The sequence below is a fragment of the Ictidomys tridecemlineatus genome, chromosome 15 (genome assembly GCF_052094955.1).
Source record: "Ictidomys tridecemlineatus isolate mIctTri1 chromosome 15, mIctTri1.hap1, whole genome shotgun sequence".
NCBI classification, from domain to species: Eukaryota; Metazoa; Chordata; class Mammalia; order Rodentia; family Sciuridae; genus Ictidomys; species Ictidomys tridecemlineatus.
In genome coordinates, this window is record NC_135491.1 from 10,389,130 (window position 1) to 10,404,640 (window position 15,511).

General features: G+C 47.9%; 2 protein-coding genes across 4 annotated transcripts; one reads left to right on the forward strand and one right to left on the reverse strand.

The window, feature by feature from the left end:
* Window positions 1–181: 181 nt before the first annotated feature.
* On the reverse strand, window positions 182–10,986 carry Qpctl (glutaminyl-peptide cyclotransferase like). 3 transcript variants are annotated; one of them, XR_002485483.3, is made up of 8 exons: window positions 10,234–10,986; window positions 9,610–9,753; window positions 8,421–8,702; window positions 6,541–6,693; window positions 6,339–6,438; window positions 5,752–5,868; window positions 2,968–3,800; window positions 182–1,076 (listed from the first exon to the last, which is right to left on the reverse strand). XR_002485483.3 is itself a non-coding variant. In XM_005338231.5 (7 exons), the coding sequence occupies exons 1-7, from the start codon at window positions 10,441–10,443 to the stop codon at window positions 3,655–3,657; spliced, it is 1,152 nt and encodes a 383-aa protein (XP_005338288.1). In that variant the 5' UTR covers window positions 10,444–10,986; the 3' UTR covers window positions 1,302–3,654. The 3 variants fall into 3 exon arrangements, 2 of the variants coding, with proteins under 2 accessions (XP_005338288.1, XP_040136127.1); XM_005338231.5 differs by lacking the exon at window positions 182–1,076 and having other exon boundaries at window positions 1,302–3,800; XM_040280193.2 differs by lacking the exons at window positions 182–1,076; window positions 8,421–8,702 and having other exon boundaries at window positions 1,302–3,800.
* A 118-nt stretch (window positions 10,987–11,104) lies between these two features.
* Snrpd2 (small nuclear ribonucleoprotein D2 polypeptide) lies at window positions 11,105–14,552 on the forward strand. The gene is made up of 3 exons (XM_005338230.4): window positions 11,105–11,255; window positions 12,441–12,620; window positions 14,274–14,552. Coding segments are annotated over exons 1-3 (357 nt in total). The 5' UTR covers window positions 11,105–11,253; the 3' UTR covers window positions 14,449–14,552.
* The last annotated feature ends 959 nt before the right edge of the window (window positions 14,553–15,511 follow it).

The following is a 15,511-nucleotide window of genomic DNA, read 5'->3' on the forward strand; positions in this document are numbered from 1 at the left end:
TCTTAGGTTTGATTTTGTGGAGCTTTGGTTTCTCCTCAAGTGTGAGTTTGGCTCCTTCTGCTGAAAATAACTGAAATAACAAATCTCCTAAAGAGCTCAGATGGTCAGTAAAATACCATGGGACCCAGGAGACAAAAAGGGAAAAGTATGTGGGCCCTGAAACCACTTTGCCCTTAGGGCATTTGCTGAAGTGGATAAACTTGGGTTTCCTATGTGACCTCCTTACTGGGACAAACAGGCTGAAGTCCTGCCCAGTATAATAAGAGCCAAAGGAGTGGGGATCCCAGAGCACCACACACTCAGGTTAGCATGATCCAGAAGACCCTGGAGATGTTTGGAAAGCAGGGGGAGCACAAGACCAAAGGAAAGAAAAACTGACCCTGAGAATTGGGGGTCATAGACTGCACAGGTTTGCAGCCAGGTTCACATCACCTGTATGATCAGGGTACATTTGCTGAGAGGTTGGGCAGAAACAGTGGAACTGTCATCTAAAATTCCACAAATAATCCTTTTAGACAATGAATAGTAAACAACCACACATGGAAATAAAGCAATAAAAGCAGGAACCAGCAGAAACAACCCTCTGGACAGGTCCACAGAGTTTTCAGACAGAACTCAGTCACATATTAAGTAAAATATAAAATTTTTTGTTTTAAAAAAATATAAGAGCTTGGAAATATCAGCAGGGAACCTCAAACTAAAAACTCTCCTAGCAGATTGGGGAAGGGGGCAGGCAGCCCACACACAGAACTTGTAGAAATGAAAACTATAGTAACCATATATATTGAATTAAACCTAATGAGAGAAATGCAACACAGAAACACAAACACAAAAGAAACCTGAGAAAATAGGAAAGAAAGGTTATGGAGGACAGTGAGAAGGTCTAACACACATTCCAGAATCAGAAGAGAGATGGTACAAAGATAATATTTAAAGATGTGATGGTTGAGAATTGCATACTTATGAGACACCAATAAACCCAGTGAATCATAAGCAGGGAAAATTTTTTTAAATGCAGTGATGACACCTAGCTGTATGATCTTGGGCAGTTGGTTCCTCTGAAGCTGTTTCTTAATCTGGAAAATAAGAATACGGGTTGAGCATTCCTTATTCAGAATTCCTGGCATCACACGTGTTTTTAAGATTTAGGATTTTTAAGTCGGGAGTGCTTGGTATTTTTATATATACATATCTCAAGTTAAAAACAAAATTTGGGGCTGGGGATGTAGTTTGGTGGTAGAACACTTGTGTAGCATGTAGGAGGCCCTGGTTCCATCCTTTGCACCTCAAACAAACAAAAAGCCCACAAAACTTATTTGCTTTATTTATACCTTACACACAGAACCTGAAGGTGATTTTATACATTTTTAGTTCACCACCATTTTAAATGCAACCTGTCACCTGAAGTCAGGGGTGGAATTTTCCATATGTGGTGTCAGTACTCAAAAGTTTTGAACTTCGGAGCATTTCAGATTTTTGGATTAGGGATGCTCAGCCTGTCCCAACAATTCCTCAGGAGACTGGTAAGTGCTCAAAACTTGTACACCTGTGGTTCCTTCATAGAGTGAAGCTGAGGGAGCTCAAGTGTGAGTGTGCATGGGAGCTGCAGGGCTTACTGGCCTGGAAACCTGGGGAAACACAAGCTTGCCAAGCATCAGCAGCTTGATCTATAACATGGGTCTCATAGTCCTTACCCTGGATTCAAGCCAAAAATGTTCATAGAGCCATTTAAAAGCCACATGCTACTTTTTTCCAGCAAACTAGACATCCAGCACATCCAGCACAGGTGACATGGAGAAGGGAGGACACAGGGGTCCTTGGAATCACAGCTGCATGTGAAACGGGTCTCTCCAAACAACTGGTTCACAATTCTCTGGGCCACCTCACCTGCAAAATGAGGACTGAAACTGTACCTACTTCAGGGTTTGGGGGCAGACTAAATGAGTTGTTATAAGTAAATTGCTTGTGCCCAGCACATAGTAGGTTCCCAATAAATGTCAGTGACTAGAAGAATCTAAGTTGAGGACCTTCTGGTTTCCTCCCTAATTTGATATCTTGAGTTTCAGCCCTGGTGTTCCCTGGAGTCTTCTGCATCACTGAGTTGACTTGGAAGGCCCATGTTCAACTTCCTCATTTAATAACCTTCCATCTTTCTTTCTTTCTTTTTTTTTTTTTTTTTTTTTTTGTACCAGGGATTGAGTCCAGGGGCACTTAACCAGAGATCTACATTCCCAGCCATTTTTATTTTTTAGTTTGAGACAGGGCCTTGCTAAGTTGCCGAGACTGCCTTTGAACTTTTGATGAGCCTCCTGAGCTGCTGGGATTATAGGTGTCTGGCATAACCTTCCATCTTGTCTTCTGGGGATGGAGCCCAGGGCCTCACACACTAGAAAAGTGCTCTGCCAGCAAGCTGCACCCCCATGTGGCTCCCTGCATCTAGGGCTTTTTTTTTTTTTAATATATATTTTTTAGTTGTAGTTGGACACAATATCTTTATTTTTTTGTCATGCTAAGGATCAAACCCAGGGCCTCGCACATGCTAGGCAAGCGCTCTACCACTGAGCCACAATTCCAGCCCTTGCATCTAGAGTTTTCTTTTGAGTAGGTTTACTAAGTTGCTATGCATGCACCAAGCAGCATCCTTAAAGACAGGGTGCCCCAAACTCTGCTGAGAGACTCCCTTAGGTTGTTAGAATCCCACCCCCTCCCTTGAGTCTGGCTCAGTAGGTCTGGGGTGGGGCTTGCAAGTCTGCCTTTTTAACAAATTCCATAGCTGAACATGAAGATTAGGTGGGGCTGGAGATTCTTCCTCACTGCACTCAGTAAAACCCACCATCCTACATGCTCGTGGATGACAATGGGTTGGTATAACTAGTGGAGCAATTCTAGGTGTGTCTGATCCATTCCTGCCGCAAGCCCTCTCAAACATTCCAATCCCTGCGTTTCCCAAAATATCTTATGAAGTACCTAGTTCTGTGTGGTGCTTCCTAATTATGGGGCTCCATGATGAGATACTTTGGGAACCACTGCATTCTCTGTCCTACTGTGGAGAATTCAAGTTGTGCAGTGAGGAAACGCCACTAGCTTGATCTCTGATCCACTTAAAACTCTGGTTTGTTGCCCACTGGGTCAGGCAGATCTGGAGCGCCGAGGTCTTGGCTTCCATCTCTTCTGTCTGAGCCCAGCCGCTGTGGGCCTCCCTGGGGAGATAGAGGTCTGACTCGGGCAGGAACAAGACTGCCATTCCCGAGAATGAAATGACACACAAACGCAAGCCACAGAGACTTCGTTTGGTTGGGTGCTGCTGTTCCAGATGCCAGTCCATGGTTTGCTGACTAAAGAACAGCGTTTGGTCCCTGCAGACCTTCCAGACCAAGTGTTTGCCTCAGGGCAGGGCCCAAGCTCTTGTGCCTTTGGCTCTCGAGAACCCCCACAGTGGTCCCTTCCATGTCCTTGAAGCGTGGGTAGCTTCAGACAAAGGAAAATGGACTTTCCAATTGTAGCACAGATAGGAGCCGAAGGTGTCAGAAAGGACAAGCTAGCATGCTGGAGGTTGACCCAGCTGAGCTCCGCTGGCACTGGGTGCCTTGGCATGTGCCCTGGTGGGCACTTCTTCCTTAGAGTAAGGTCCTCCTCAAGCACTGACCCAGCAGGCTAGAGCCCCAGGTACTCAGCCAGGAACACAGCGAGGATGCGGCTCAGGTTGTAGACCGTGGGTGGGTGGAGATTGGCCTCGGAGTCAGAAGGTGTGTGCCAGACGGTGGGGAAGGGCGTGGAGATGAGATGGAGCACGGGGACCCCTGAAGGTGAAAGAGGAGACTTGGTCAGGCCTGCTTTGGCCCACAGCTGATCCAGAGACCAGGCCCAGGCCCAGGCCCTGAATAGAGTTTAAATGTATGAGGATACATGCTGGTTTTTTTAAAAATCGGTATACCTTTTGTTTTCATAACAAATTAGAGAAACAATGGATTATGGAGAAAATAGAAGATGAGAAAGATGTCCTTGATTCTCTTTACCAGATATACGTTTTCTCTTTAATAATAACATTTATATTGTACTTGCTGGATTCCAGGCCCTAGCCTAATATCTATCTCTCTCTCTCTCTCTCTCTCTCTCTCTCTCTCTCTCTCTCTCTCTCTCACACACACACACACACACACACACACACACACACACACATTTTATACTTACAGTAAATCCTTTAAGGTAGTTACTGTCACTACCTTCATATTATTTTTAATTTTTTTGAGACAGGAACTTGCTGTATAGCCTCAGGCTGATCTCAAAACTCACAGGCTCCCAAGTAGCTGGGACTATAAAGTGTACATAACCATGCCCGGTTTTAACTTCATTTTTATTGATGTGGAGACTGAGGCAGAAGGAATCAGGGAAATGACTGATTGCTTAAGTTCCCATATCTAGTAAACAGCCAGAATTTGAACCACACCACCAAGATTGGGTCTGTGCTGCTAACACCTGTACTTATATTGGTTCCTGTCCTCAGAGTGCTTGGCCATGTTTGCTCAGATGGAGCAGGTGGATTCTGCCCATCACTCCATCCCTGACACCTAGTTCAGCACCTACCTAGGGAAGCACTCAGCATTTGCTGAATGAACCAATAAAGAAGCCATTGTTATAAAGGGTGTAGCTCTGCGGAGGAGCACTTGTCTGGCATATGTAAGGCCCTGGGTTTATCCCCAGCACCACAAAAAAATAAATACAATAAAACAAAGAAGGCATGGTAAGGATGCCTATTTGTTGACTAAGTAAATTATAGAGTAAAAATGTTAAGACCAGTTTTTAGCATTTACTATACGCCAAGCACTATGTAAGTAGGCATTTATATACCTGGTCTCACTCTAATCATGAGCTCTTGTGAATATATGTGTGTGTTTGTCAGTCTGTTTTTCAGAAGAACTTGACTTAGGCTAAGTAATTATCTTTAGTTCAACCAGTGGTAAGTTGCAGATCCTAGAACCTAGATCTGACTATTCTAATATCTATGTTCTTTTTTTTTTTTTTTTTAAAGAGAGAGTGAGAGAGGGGAGAGAGAGAGAGAGAATTTTTAATATTTATTTTTTAGTTCTCGGCGGACACAACATCTTTGTTGGTATGTGGTGCTGAGGATCGAACCCGGGCCGCACGCATGCCAGGCGAGCGCGTTACTGCTTGAGCCACATCCCCAGCCCCTAATATCTATGTTCTTAACTCCTATACCAGATGTGTTCAACCCTGGCTGGACATTAAATTATGTGGGAGCTTTGTAAAGATCATGTAGAGCCCAAGATTGTGAGTACATTTTTTCCCCCCTGTGGTACTGATTGAACCCAGGGCCTTGGGCATGCAAGGCAAGCACTCTACCAACTGAGCTATATCCCCAGCCCTCCAGAGAATAAGATTGTGAACCAGTAGGGCTGAAATGTGATTGGGCAGTTTTTTAACTCCTTTGGCGATTCTGCTGGGCCACCAAGGCCTTGAAAGACTTTAAAAGGAAGAATAAATTTTGCAATCACTGTGGCACAAATAATTAACATTTCTTATGTGCTGTGCGCTGGTCCAGATAAGGCCTTTACATTAGCACAATGCTCTCAACAACTTCTGAGCTATCCTCATTTTACAGATGAGGAAACTGAGGCACCAAGAAGTTAAGCAATATGCCACCGGCCCCCACCTGAGAAGGGGCCATTGCCAGGGCTGAGTTGTGGCTTCCTTGAACCCCCATCCCCATTATTCCCTGCTTAGGGCAAGTACCTCTGTGGAGGAAAGGGAGGTGGTCATCTTCCACAGAGCCAGGAGGCTCCCCGGGCTGGAAGTACATCACCTCCTGGGGATGAGACTGCAGCAGGTTCAGACGGTGCAGACGCTTTTCTGGAAGTGGTGGGGATTAAAGGCAGGGGTTAGTCCTTGCCAGTCAGAGAAGCCCCAGTTCACAAATTTGAGAGGATCAGTTTCCAGAGACTGAACACTAGTCGTCCCAACATGAATGAATGTGTTTCCCCACGCTCCTCATCTCACCTAACCCTGAGTCTAAGAGTAGACGCCCCTCTTATTGTCATGATCATGCCCTTTTCACTGATAGGAAATTGAAGCTCAGAGAGGTGAAGCTCATGCCCAAGTTCACAGACTCGGGCTATGAGACCAGCTGTCTCTCCCTGGAGCCCGTTTTTTATCTCTACACTTGACCTCTGTGGGATCAGCTTGTTTCATCCCTGGTCCTCAGAGACCAGGGAGGTGGAAGGAGCCCTGGGTGAGCCCTTAGACAACAGGTGCCTGGCCCACCAGCTCAGCTCTCCGTCCTGCATCCCAGCTGCACCTGCCTCTGCCGTGTTCACTCTTACCGATGCTCCTCAGCCGATGGAACCAGCGGAGAGTGCGGGGGAAGTGACTGTAGAAGGTTGGGTTGGGTGCTCCCAGAAGATCAAGAAGCACAAAGAGCTCCTAGGGAGAGAGTCCAGGGTGGGACGGGACCAAGCAGGATCCTGCCAGCCCCACTCCACCTTCTCCCTTCCTTTGCTAGAACCCAGTGGGCCCTGGTCTTACAATAGCCTGGATCCTCGTGGGGCCAGGACTGTGGGGTATGGACTCCATGAGCTGGGCTAGGTGCCGGGAGCCATAAAGAGAGTCCTTAGGTCCCCACTCCTTCAGCGCCTCTTCACCATCCAAGAAGAGCAGCTGTAGTGTCACTGGGGCTGCCTGTGGGAGCAAGTACCCAAAGCCAGATCACTGCCAACTCTCAGCATCAGTCCACCCACATGCCCTGCCACCTGCACAGTTGGGTAGGACCAAGCCAGAGTGCCTGGGTTTAAATTCACACCCTGCTGCTCATGGCTGAGCAAATATGGGTAAGTTAATAACTTCCTGAGGCCTTAGCTTCCTCATCTGTAAATGGGGTTAATTATAGTTGTATTCATAAGGTACGATTTGGACAGAACAGTGCCTGGCATATGATAACTAAACACAGGTTAGCTCTGGTTATTATTCATCATAATCATTTTAGTGGGAGAGACCCACAGATGAATTTATAAACAGTGAAATGCAGTCAAGACAGATGCTTCCAGGAATTGATGTTCTGAAAGAGCGCAGCAGAGGGATGTGCTAGCCTAACTGGGGGATGACCTGGCCTAGAGAAGGCCTGGGGTCTGCTGGGAAGGATGTTCACACTGAGGTGAGGGGTTAGGAGCTGGCCTGCCAGGTGTGGAGCAGAGGGAAGAGTATTTCCAGGCTAGGGAATAACATGGACTAAGCCTGGGGCCATGGAATGGGCCAGAGCAGTTTGAGAGGAGACCAGAGGGGTGAGCAAGGTCCAAGAGAATTTAGGCTTTGTTATAAGGTCATTCGGGAGCTGGAAAGGGGTTTGAGCAGGGGACAAGCATGTTTTCATTTACTTATTCATTCATTCAATCATTCATTCATTCCACAAACTTCTATTGATGCCCTAGTTTACGTCAGGCAATATTCTGATCCAAGAGATACAGCAAGAAACAAAAGCAGCCAAGCCCCTGCCTTCCTAGAGTTTATTCTAGTTGGGAGATAGGCAAACAAAACAGAAAACACCACAAAGGGCAGGGGGAGGAGAGAATCAAAGTTCATTGGATTAGACAAAAAGGAATGAATGGAAGGGAGCAGGGATGGAAATAGGAAAGACAGTAGAATGAATTGGACATAACTTTCCTATGTTCATATATGATTTATATGACCAGTATAACTCCACATCATGTTCAACCACAAAAATGGGATCCTAATTAGAATAAGTTATACTCCATGCATATGTCAAAATACATTCTACTGTTTTGTGTATCTATAAAGAATAAATTTTAAAATAGTTAACAAAATACTATAAAGCATGAGATGATGACAGGGAGTTACTTTAGGGTGGTTGGGAAAGCCTCTTAGAAGAAATGTGATTGGAGTGGATACCTGAATGGAAGGGAGGAAGGAGATGCCATTGGAGTGGATACCTGAATGGAAGGGAGGAAGGGAAAGGCTGATCTGAAAAAAGCACATTCTTTTTTTTTTTTTAATTGTTGGTAAAAAAGCACATTCTATACAGAACAAACAGCAAGTGCAAATGTCCGGAGATAGGAGAGGACCCTGTGGGTGTGAGGGACCTGGAGGAGGTAGGTGTGGCTAGAGCAAAGTGAGGGGTGCAGGGTATGAGATGAGACTAGAGGGCTGTCAGGCACACACAGGCCAGTAAGAATTCTGGTTTATGCTTGGAATAAACCAGAGTTTTAAACCAGAAACCTTATTGGAGCCATGGGAAGGTTTGGCAGAAGTGGGACAGGATCTAACATTTGAGGCACGTGGCTCAGTGCATGGTTGGGCAAATGACCAAGGCAAGAGTTGGTGGGAGTTTGGACCAAGGTAGAAGAGGCCCGTCCACCCCTCCTCCCACTCCTCCTTCCACCCCTGTTCCTCACCTGCTCCTTGGCCCTGCTCAATAACAGATCAAGGGCCTGGGCCAGCTCCAGTAGCAGGGCACAGGGCACAGCCGAATCCGTGGCCCCTACAAAGGGGCCTGACCCAGGAGGGAAGAGCTTCGAGTCATAATGGCAGGCAAGGGTGAGGTGATGGGCAGCCCCTGGGTCCAGCGTGGCCACTATGTTGCCAAAGTCCAGTGGCCCCAGGGGCGTCAACGCTGTAAAGGGATCCAGTTCTACATGCCAGCCTGCTGTCAGGGTCCTCAGCGTGGCCTCCAGGAACTAGTGGCAAGAAAGAGATGGGAGGGTGGACAGGGACTGGGGAGGAGGTGGGGAGAAGAGCCATGTGACCTGAGCCCTGCAGAATGGTCAGGCTGACTCAGAAGTCCTATTTTGGTTTAAATCATTCCTTTGCCACACTTCTACTGAGTACCAACTGAGTGCCACATATTGGGGTGACCCCACCTCTCTCTCAATGTCAACAAGACTAATCACAGCTTTTTTTTTTTTTTTTTTTTTTTGGTACCAGAGATTGAACCTGGGGCATTCAACCACTGAGCCATATCGCAAGCCCTTATATATATACTTTTTAGAGACAGGGTCTTACTGAGTTGCTTAGGGCCGTGCTAAGTCGCTGAGGATGGCTTTGAACTCCCGATCCTCCTGCCTCAACCTCTCAAACTGCTGGGATTACAGGCATGCACTGCCACAACTGGCACAGCTTACTCTTAAACATCGCTATGTGCAAGCCCTGTTCTAGGAACTCTGTGGGTAACAACCATCAACAAATGGCCTCATGAGGGGAACAAAGTCCCAGAGAGGTTTAGAAACTAATACTGGGTGAGGTGGATTGGAAACATGGTATCTGGAAGGCAATGTAGAGATGTTACACCACCAGTTCTGAAGTCTACCCACTTCAAACCCCAGGTCTACCATTTATTAGCTGTGGGATTCTGGGCCTCAGTTTCCTCATCTGCATAATGATTATCATACTGGTTCTCACCTCATAGGGCTATTTTCTGGGTGTGCCTAGCACACAGTAAACCTACAGGGGGGACAGTGCAAACTGGTAGTGTGTGCATGCTTGGGACTCCAGACTCAGACTAACTCCAGGGGATCTTGGACAGGCTGCCTATTTCCCAATTACTGGGAGGCCAGAGATTCAGGGATTAGAGATAGGACCCTTTACCTTTCTGACTTGGATATTGCCTGGGCTGCCAGGGGTTCGCACAATCAACAGAGGACGCAAGTAAGTACTCCAGAGACGCTGTGGGTCTAGTTGCCCCACCACCCATCGCAGCCTGTCTTCTGGGAGGCTTCCAATCGGCGGGGCCTTGAAAGGAGATGGGATACGGAAGAGAAGAATGAAAGCAACCCCCATTTCGATCCTATCCCGGGCGCCATTGCCCCTAAGGAGCCCCTATTTGTTTTGGCAGAGCCTCCGGGATCGGAGAGTTCTAGGATAAATCCTAGGTTCAGGAAAAGTCCCTCCAAATCCATAGGGTCCGGCCTACCTCAATCCTGACGGGGAAATGGAACTCCGGTGAGAGGAAGAGAGACTTCCAAATAATTAACTTGAGGCATAAAGCCCAGATCTCCCAACCTTACTACTTCAGACGCTACCTCTTAAAGGAGAGCTACTATTACAGGACAAGATAGAAGATTTATTCCGTTGGTAAAGGCATGGGCTCAAATGACAGACAAGGTGGCACCTGCGGCTAGGGCCATACGATACAGCCACGTCAATCGAAACTGGGGAAGGGGAAGTGGGAAACACGTACTCCGGCGGTGCCCTTCCCCTGCCCGTCCTCACCCGCAGCTGCCGGCCCCGCGACAGCTCCTCAGTCCCGCGGTGCCAGCTGCTCCAGATGATGTAGAACGCGGAGCCCACGGCCAGCGCCAGCAGCAGCACGGGCAACAGCTGCACCCGCGGTAGCAGGCGGCGCTTGGGCAATGAGGGTGGCTCCGTGAGGCCACGTTCCCCGAGCCGTAACCGGGGTCGACCGCGGCCCCCGGAAGGCATAGCAGCTTTGCCCTGAAACCGGTCGGGGACCGCGGATTGAGTTTAGGCCCAGCCAAGTTCCGCCCCATGGAATCACAAACCCAATGAGCCACAAGAGAGGCTAGACCATCCCACCCGAGCGGGCAGTGAAACCAATGGAAATTCGTGTTCTGAGGACACGCCTCCCTGACTCCCTGGGGCATTGGGGTTGGTTCCCCTAAGGGCTGCACAACCCTAAAGGGAGCACGAAAGGAATAGGGACCGCCTCCGCGGAGGAGGAAAAGCCAATGAGCGGCGTTTGATCAGGGAAAACACCGGGCCGCACAGGTCCACGCCCCTCCCGGATGTAGGCTTGGGATTGGTCGCGCAGGGTCGGAAAGATCAATAGATACGTCGAGGAACGGTCCCTGAAGAAGAAGGAGCTGTGACTATCCCTGAAGCGAGGAGAGGATTGGCTTCGCGGGGTCGCGCCCCCGAAGACAGGGCCGGCGGGCATTTGGAAATGGCGTGTCGTTTCCCTCCTTCGATCTATACTATTCTACAACGAAATTATTTGAGTCCGGACCCCGTTTCTCCTCTCCATTGTCGTGAGCATCTGTCCCGTATGGTCCTGAGTGGCCTCGAGCCACTACTGCAGGCTTTTACCCCATCCCTGCGCAACGGGCGGGGATCGCTATGGCAACAGACCACGCCCCCTGCCCAAATGTTGGTTTGCGCAGGCGCCCACGGAAGTGGGCCACAGGAAGCGGAAGTCCCGCCTCTCCTCTCGCCTCTCCAGAGGCCGAAGCAACGCGGAGGAGACGGTAGCGACTTGAGGACGCAGCTGCCACCATGTGAGGCTGGGCTGGGATTAGGCGGTTGGTGCCAGGTTGAGGGTGTAAATTTGGCCGATTTACGGTGGAAGGGGTTGAGCAGAGCCTGGGCGGAGGGAGAGGTCTTAGCGGATGAAGTGCGTACTTTTCTCCTGAAGAGTTTGAGAACCGGCGTGGGGTCTTTGGCGGATCTTGCGTTCAGGAAAAGAGACTGCTTTATTACATAACGGACTAGAGCTTTCCTAGTTAGTCTTGTTCAAGTGAATTTTAAGGGGAAGCTATGTAAAGAACCTCGGGGAGGGAAGTGCGGACTATTAGGAGTGACGATTCGCGGTAAGGGACATAGCCACATCATTTAAGCGGCAGATGGGTGGCTTTTACAGTAACAAGTCACTGAAGTGATTTTGCTTATTTATTCAGCAGATATTACATTGAATGCTCATGTGTTGGGCTCTGTTTTGGGATACATCAGTGAATAAAAGGTCCTCGCCCCCAAGAAAAAGTTCTCACAAAGGTTTATTAGGAGACCGGAGTAGGCAGGCCAGAGTTAGAATAATAAACGAGTATAGGGTATGTTAGGTGATCAGAGCTTCGAATAAAGAAATAATCAAGTAAGGTAAAGACAGTGGGGAATGCCAGTACCTTAATAACGATCACAAGAAGGAACATTTGAGCAAAGACCTGAAGAAAATGAGATGGTGAATTACATAGTTATTTGGGGGTTCCAGGCAGAGGGAAAAACAAATGTACAGACCTTGAATTGAAAGTTTGCCTCCTGTATTCAAAGACCACCCAGGAGTCCAGTGTGGCAGAAATAGAGTGAGAGGGGCAGATGTAGGGTACTGGAAAAAGTAGGTTTTCCTTTTATCTCAAGATGGGACATGGAGGTTTAGGCCTTGGAAAGAAATGGTCAGATTGTGGATATAGATTTGATGTAGGAGGTGATGAATTAAGTAGACATCAGAGTTCTTGCCCAGAGAACTGGAAAGATGGAGTTACCAACGGGGAGTACTGAGGATAGAGTAGGTTGAGGTAGTCGGACATTCGCGAACTCAGCCTAGGACAGGCGAAGTTAGAAACGTCTGTCGGGCATCCAGGTGATGATGCCAAGACAGATGAGAATGGGTGTTGTAAGGCAAGGCCTTGATCACTTATGCTCCCAGCCTAAGCCCTTCTCACCTCTGGGTTCTATACTTGCTTATTCAGGAGCCTCCTCAACAAGCCCAAGAGTGAGATGACCCCAGAGGAGCTGCAGAAGCGGGAGGAGGAAGAATTTAACACAGGTCCACTCTCTGTGCTCACACAGTCAGTCAAGAACAACACCCAAGTGCTCATCAACTGCCGCAACAACAAGAAACTCTTGGGCCGTGTGAAGGCCTTTGACAGGTAAGTAAAGGGTGTAGATGTAGAAAAGCTTCCTCAGCTCTGGTCTGAAGAGCCTGAATAAAAGACTTCGAAGCCATAGAACAGCAGAGGGGAGGGGCATCTTAACACCACAAGGTATGGCTGTCTCTCCTTTCCCTCCCGCTACACAATGCAGTGGTAATGGACATGGACCTAGGAGCCAGCTGCCTGAATTCATGTTCCAGCTCTACCTTATAGCAGTCAGGTGCCCTTTTATAAGTGACTTTCTTATAGGTACAGTAATGGTAATTGTGGGCTGTAGAGATCCAGTGACTTAATACATGTAAAGTGCCTAGTACAGTATTTGGCACATAGTGTTCTTAATCAGTTTGCAGATATTACATAATTAGAGCATCCACCCCCATTGGGTACTATTTTAGGCTCTGGAGACACAACAGTGACTAACACAAACATGGTTCCTATATTCAGGGAGTTTATGTTCTCAGAAAGGAAACCAATGGAATGCACATAAATGTGTGTCATACGTGACGATGGGTTTTCTGAAGAAATATAAAACAAGAGTGTAGACTGTTGGGAAAGAGTCACTTCATCCCACTTTACCTTGCATTCCTGCTCTAGAGACTAGGGATAACAATGTTTATATAATAGTGGTTAATATGATATTATTTTTCTTATGAAGGTGAGTCTCCGCTTTTCTCCACCTCCATTAGCCTTCCATCCCTTGGCCACCCTTTCCTGCCATGTTTGACTCCCATGTACTCACATATAGGTGTTCAGGAGTTCCTTTGTGGAGTTAAGAGGTGTCTGTGTGTTGTAGCAATGGGATTTTTGTTGTTGTGGGCTTTTTTTTTTAATGGGCATGTGCCACTGTGTCCAACTTTCCCTGCCAATTTCACCTCATAGTACCTCTCATACAAAGCTCCCTCACCCTCCTCCTCTTTTTTTCTTTTTTTTTTTTTTTTTTTTTTTTTTGTGATGCTGGGGATTGAATTCAGGGTGCTAGGCAGATGCTCCACCACTGAGCTATACCCCTGCTGATTCTCTTCATATCACCACCTGACGGTATATTCTAGATCCCTGTTCCCTTGTTTCTTGCTCTTCTGGCTGTGGTGCACACCACAAGGGCAGGCATGTTTTACTCACTGCCCTGGTGGTTGTGTTTCAAAAGATATGTGTTGGCTGCATTTAGAAAGCATTTGTTGAATGAGCCACCCAGCACAGTGAGGACAGGGACAACAGGACTGGAGCACAAATATCAGGTGCCACCTCAAGTCCCAGCACCCCAGGAGCCTCTAGGTCTCCAGAAGAAGGTGCTTCTCTGCTGCTCCTCCTAAATACTTAGTTAACCACACATGAGGAGCTGTGTTTGCCTTTACTCTGTGCCAGGCTGTGCTCTGAGTGCTTTTCAGAAATGCTGTATTTATTCATCTGATCTTCACAGCAGTCCTATGAGAAAGGAACCATGATTGTTTCCATTTTAGAGAAGAGGAAACTGAGGCACAGGGGGATTAAAGTCCTTTGTTCAAGCCTCTCTAAAAACATGGAGATGAAGCCCAGCTGTCCTTGGCCCAGGGCCTGCACCCTTCTTTATACCATGCTGCTGGGCAGAGGAAGGGTATTTAGAAGATTCCCCACCAACAACAACTATTGCTTCCCTACTCCCTGCCCCACCAGGCACTGCAACATGGTGCTGGAGAATGTGAAGGAGATGTGGACCGAGGTCCCCAAGAGTGGCAAGGGCAAGAAGAAGTCCAAGCCAGTCAACAAGGACCGCTACATCTCCAAGATGTTTCTGCGTGGAGACTCCGTCATTGTGGTCCTTCGGAACCCCCTCATCGCTGGCAAGTAGGGGCTCCTTTCCACTGTCAGAACTTGCTTCCCTGTCCTGTGAAGACCTGCCCTTTGTGATCGGAATAATAAAGTCCTGTTTTGTTTTTGTTTTTGTTTTTTAAATCCTAGTGGTATCTGTCTATTCCCAGGGCCTTGTGAGTGGGGCAGCCTTGGGAGAGAGGGAGAGGAGCACCTGGATGTGGGGCTAAATGCTGGTTCCAGAGCCCCTGAGCAGGTGGTGAGGCGCTTTCTCTGCCCTATCCAGGCCTCACTTCTGGAACTATCCATGAAGTGGATAGGTTAGACACAAATGACCTCACTGAGAGCCCAACTCAATTTTCTTTTGGTCTTTTTTCCCACTCTTCCTGTGAGCAGACATCCCCCAAGTGTCTAGCTGTATGTCATAATACTAGGGACACAGTGGTGTCTGGGAATCCCACCCTGCCCTTGCAGGTGGAGGAGTGGGTATGCACTTGGGGCAGGCAGCACTCTGATACTGTTAGGATGCCAGGCTCAGTGCTCCAAGGTGTCCTCCATTTTCTAGAAGAGGCAGATGAGGCACAGCAGAGTGATGTCACTTCCCAGGGACATCCAGCTGGGAAGTGATAGTATGATTCAAACCTGCCCACTCCTGGTCCTGTGACTTCTGGTCCTGAGCTCTGCTGCCCCTCAAATTACAGCATACTTAATTCTCTACAAACTCAAGGAGGCCTTACTTATTGGGAGGATTAAGGACGATCTTCATCTTGCTGTGGTGTGCGCGGATGCATTCTGTCTTCCATCCTTGGATCTCTGTCTTCCAGATAGGGCCAAACTGCAGGTGGGTGCAGGAGTTGGCAGGCCTGAGGTCAGGATTAAATTAGATGTTAGCTGTATTCTTGAGTTGTGGAAGGCATATCTTGAATTACTCTGAGCCTCAGGGCAGAGCTAGGTCACTGCAGCAGAGAGGGAGCTGGCATGCAGGGTCAGAAAAGATATACATTTCCTCAGTGCTCGGCATTTCATTGATGCAACCATTATTGGGCAGATATTAGAGCTCTCTCATTTATAGATGAGACAGCTGAGCCCAGAGAAGGTAAATG